This window comes from Dendropsophus ebraccatus, chromosome 15 (assembly GCF_027789765.1).
Source record: "Dendropsophus ebraccatus isolate aDenEbr1 chromosome 15, aDenEbr1.pat, whole genome shotgun sequence".
Lineage (NCBI taxonomy): Eukaryota > Metazoa > Chordata > Amphibia > Anura > Hylidae > Dendropsophus > Dendropsophus ebraccatus.
The window spans coordinates 25,632,211-25,637,383 of NC_091468.1; the positions used below are offsets into that span (position 1 = coordinate 25,632,211).

A 5,173-nucleotide genomic window follows, 5' to 3' on the forward strand; every position below is an offset into this window, starting at 1 on the left:
TCTAGCAGATCGGCGCTCGTTTACATTGTTGATTGGGCCCTGCTTGGCCCGTGGAATAGGACCCCTAAGTCAGCGTCTAACCCAATAAAAAGTCATGTAGTCATGTAACATATCCAGAGATTCTGGTTTGGCTGATAATCCCTGACCGTGTTTCCAGTCTCTTTTATAGGCCAGGTATTAATTTACAGGGTAGTTACCTATAGGTGGCACCAAAGAGACTGTTTTCTTCCATAAGGCCCCGTTCCCACTGAGCAAAGCTAGCGGAATTCCGCGACGGAATTGTCCGCCGCGGAATGCCGTTAGCCTCCCGCTCATAATGGGACTCTATGGGAGGCACGCGCTGCTGCTCTGTACGCGCTGAAGAATGAACATGTTCATTCTTCAGCGCGGACAGGGCAGGAGCGCGCGCCTCCCATAGAGTCCCATTATGAGCGGGAGGCTAACGGCATTCCGCGGCGGACAATTCCGTCGCGGAATTCCGCTACCTTTGCTCAGTGGGAACGGAGCCTTAGGGGGAGAGCTAATTTGCATACATTTTTCCCAGGAAGCATTGCCTGGCCTGTAAGATTCTCTACACTAGCTGCTAGTCTCCATAAGCAGAAACATCTCCCAAGTGACTTTTACTGGGTTGACCAGTGTCTAGTTGGTGGTGGTTGGCCTTTCACACCATGGCAGCTACTACATAAATCTCCTTTGAAATGAATGGGAGTTGAAGAGGGAGTCCCTGGGGTGCTGCATATCTGATGGTGTCCTCATGTCCTCTAGTAATCAAGAGTGAAGTTATTCTTTAAGTTATGAGGGATGGGAAGCCTTTGAATAGATATCCATAATGTTGATGGTGCCAACTGCTGCACAACCTTCTTCATGGATATCAAACTCAATGTGAGCACATTTTCCCCCAGCAGATAGGTATAAATATCCTCTCCCAGTAGCTCCCCCCAGTATTCCCAGTTATCCCGCAAGTTTTTCCTCATCTGTAATCTTCCTGGGGGTGCAAAGAGCAGAAGGTGATGTAAACACTGCATCTTAAGCTTCATGTTGTCCCCTGAGCTCCATAGTTGGGTCAATAGAATATCCATCGGCGTCCGTCCCGCGATATCGGTCCTTGATGTCGCCCCGTGGCATAACAATATTAGGATGAGGTCCGACCTCAGTAGCTCACAGGCCAGATGCAAAGGGGTTTTCCCATCCATCGAATAGAAGTAATTGTCCAGGTTTATGTAGGATCGGAGCAGGGGGTCTCTTTGACTGGTCTCGATGATCATGATAAGGATTTCCCGGCAATTGTAGATGACAGCCAGACCCAGGTGAAAGGAGTAATGTGGACGTTGGTCGCATTTTGATCCCGGAACTTTGATTGATTCTTCTGGGAAATGCAACAAAAGGTGTTGAGCGTAGGGGATATGGTTGTAAATTATGGCGTATAAGAGGGCGTCAGATGGTGAGTAGCTCTGGTCTTCAGGGTCTTCCTCCCAGTCAAAATAGACTTCAGCTCTTAGGTTCTCTAGCTTTGACACTGGCTCATGGTTCTTAATGGCCCAATGGAACATGTCTGATGGATGGTGGGGAGCACGGTGGTCTTCCTCCATCTTCTATTCAGTTCAAGAGAAAGGAATCATCCAGTATCCCCCCAGCCTCGTTACAATGGATCATCAGCTGCTACTCAGCGCTGTCTTCAGGGTGTGCGAGCACAATGTATGGATTCTGCAGGCACCTCCCCCTCCCCATATACCATCTGCTAATGTAAGAGTCTAATACCTGGGCAGGGCTCAGCTGCTTAGTTACCAGCCAGGAAGAACAGGACAGGGAAGTCAACTGCACCTTGCACTGTAATGACAATGCAATTTTTTTTTTTTACATTTTAGGTAACAGTTTTTTAGGCTTTATTATCATGCCTGGCAAATACTGGCAAAATGCCTCAAATTTTCAGTCTTTTTTTTAGCATTATTATACACGTTTTTGTTTTTTGGAGCATTATTTTCTTAAAAGGGTTCTGCATTTTACAGATATTTTATGCAACATAGGTTTTGGTTTGCAATTTTGTTGGTGTTTTGAAGTATTAATGCACAAAAATGATTTAAAAAAGAAACAAAAAATTGTAAAAGATCTTCCAGATGTAAAATGCCACTGAACAAGGATTATGTACTTAACTGTATGGATGGTATAATTACTCGTGAATTCCCATTTCCCTATTAAATTCAATGTGATTCATTAGGGAAAATGAACAAATGCATTAAGCAGAAGAAATAAAGCGGGCTAAACATTGTAGTGAACTGAATGTAGGAGCAGGAACTGTCAGCGTCCTGCTCCTACATTAAACCCCATAGGCTGCTGGCACATCATGCCTGCAGCCAATGTGACGCCAGGACGTGGTCTCTCCAGTAGGCATGATAATGTGACGTTATCACGCCTGCCGGAGGATCCATCCCCCACAACGCACTGGCTGTAGCCAGAAGAGAAAGATGAGCTGCCCCTTCATCCACACAGCCCAGATTAGATGAGTATGATGTTGTTGCTTTTTTATTTTATTTTATTGGTGTACAGCAGGTGGGGGGCATAGTAGTATGAGTGGCACAGCTTGGGGGACATTATTACTATAAGAGGCACAGTATGGGGAGCATTATTACTATGGAGGCCACAGCAAGGGAGCACTATTTCTATGAGGGGCACAGAAGGGTGTACAGTATTACTATGGAGGACACAGCAAGGGAGAATTATTAATATGAGGGGCAGAGTATAGGGAGCATTATTACTATGGAGGCCACATTAGGGGGGCATTATTACTGAGGGTAACAGCATGGAGGGCATTATTACTCTGAAGGGCACAGTAGGAGGACATTATTACTATGAAGGGCACAGCAAGGGGAGCATTATTACTATAAAGGACAGAATAGCGGGCATTTTTTATTATGAGCAGCACAACAGGGACATAACTATATCAAGTGCACATCAGAGTGCAATATTGCTATAGTGGCACAACAGGGGCATTATTACTATGAAGGAAACAGCAGGGAGCACTATTACTATATGGGGGGCATAATTCCTATATTGAGGGCACAGCAGGGGGTATTATGCCAGACCCTGTTAGCAGGGCTGTATTAACAGCTGCTGCTGCCCTAGGCACTAAACCTGAAGACGCCCCATCTTCACGCACCTATTGGCGATACCAGACCTGACCAATACCACCATACTCCCCACCCCCCTGGAAAAGACACCAGATTTACTGGCAAGTCTGAACGGGAGGAGGGAAACTAAAAAAATAAAAACAAAAAAATTAGTTTTTTCTGTCCCCCTGCTACCTGGTGCTGCCCCCCTGCAAGGTTCTGCCCTAGGCACCGGACCATGGGTGCCTAGTGGTAAATACGGCCCTGCCTGTTAGCAGATGCCAAGGCAACAGTTGCTAAAGACAGCTCAAGAGTGGTACATGAGGGTGATATCACTATACAAGGGTGGAATCATGTATTATATCTCATTAGAGGAGAGGAGGTAGTGTATTATATTGCATTAAAGAAGTTGGGGTGCAAAGTGCATTATGTCATGGGGGGGTAAAGTGCATTATACCTCATTAAGGGGGGCACAGTGCATTATACCTCATTGGTGAGAGCACAGTGCATTATACCTCATTAAGGGAAGCACAGTGCATATTAAAATTAATTGAGGTGGGTATAGTGTGTATTATAAGTAATTTACATGTGTACCAGTATTATATTCAGAGGGTGCAGTATGTGACACTACAGGTCCCCATACACCTTAGACTTTAGTCAGCTGTACCTGTCGTTTATGGCTGGTTGAGCCATAAATCCAAAGTGTATGGGACTATCCCAAACAACCACCCGCAGATGATGTTGGTGGTGATAGGGGTCGGGCGTGATGGAAAATCACCGCCAGAAACCCTTTGTTCTGGGAGAAATAATCCACTGAAATAATGCTGCTTACTCCTCCTCAGAGAATACAGAAACGCCTGGCTGTGCCGAACTTTCCTGTTTATGGGGAAGCCGGATGGCAGGTGGGAGAGATAACTATGGGTGAATGATTGTTTGACTGTCAGTTATTTAAGGTGTATGGCCACCTTACTCCTTAGTTTAGAGGAAGAGAACATATTGCAAACCTTCCCTGATTTCCCGTACTGAAATTAAGGTTAAAAAAACTAAAGTGGTGTGTAGGTGACAGTGCTCTCCTGCCTGACCTGACATCAGGTGCAGAGAGATGCAGCAGCTCACTGGGCAGTATATTTGCCTAGGCTGATGACTATCGTGCCTGCTTCTCAAGAATAAGAGTAATGCTGCGTTTACACGGAACGATTATCGTTCAAATTTTCGCATAAACGATTGCATTTGAACGATAATCATACCGTGTAAACACAGCAAACGTAGCATAAGGCTGGGGCTACACAGTGATTCCCGGTCCCAAACTGAATCTTTGCCCCAGGAAAAGCTAGCTATGCCTCTACATACAGACAGCGGTGCAGGGGATCATGTGATCCAACTACAAGCACAAGCAGCTTCTAGTCTCCATGTCCACCATCCAGGCACAGACGGCTTCTCCATTACACCTCCTGTATTTATCTTGACCATTTACAGGTGTTTAGCAGAAGGAAATGTGGTGTCCATTTAGTGTTGCCTTCACATGCAGTGGTGTTATAAGGAGAAGTCTGGACTGCCATCGACTGAGGTTGCATCATTTGTAGTAATGAATCCAGGTTTTGTTTGAAATCTGATGACGGTCCGGTTGTAGTATAGAGCCCTGTGATGAACCCCTCCACATACCTGTGTTGTGGAGGACACACTGTCCACTCTAGGTGTGATGATGTGGGGAAGACACACTGCCCCCTGCTGTTGTGATGATGTGGGGGGACACACTGCCCTCTGCTTATAGGATGATGTGGTGGACATACTGTCCCCTGCTTATAGGATGATGTGGTGGACATACTGCCCCCTGCTGTTCTGATCATGTGTGGAGGAAACCTTGCCCCCTGCTGGTGTGATGATGCACGAAGGACATACTAGCCCTGCTACTGTTATGATGTGACGAAAACACACTGCCCCCTGTATATGAGATGATGTGGAGGACACACTGCCCCCTGCTAATGTGATCATGTAGGGAGGAAACCTTGTCCCCTGCTGGTGTGATGATGTGTGGAGGACATACTAGCCCTGCTACTGTTATGATGTGA

At 46.1% G+C, this 5,173-nt stretch overlaps 1 protein-coding gene across 1 annotated transcript; it reads right to left on the reverse strand.

Annotated features, from left to right (window-relative positions):
• Positions 1-761: 761 nt before the first annotated feature.
• On the reverse strand, positions 762-1,589 carry LOC138774009 (ankyrin repeat domain-containing protein 9-like). The gene has a single exon (XM_069954550.1). It carries the CDS (start codon positions 1,587-1,589, stop codon positions 762-764), a length of 828 nt encoding a protein of 275 aa, XP_069810651.1.
• Positions 1,590-5,173: the final 3,584 nt, after the last annotated feature.

What these genes read in the sequence shown, in the direction of transcription:
- LOC138774009 (XM_069954550.1), bottom strand. Translation starts at nt 1,589, where the DNA reads ATGGAGGAAGACCACCGTGCTCCCCACCATCCATCAGACATGTTCCAT.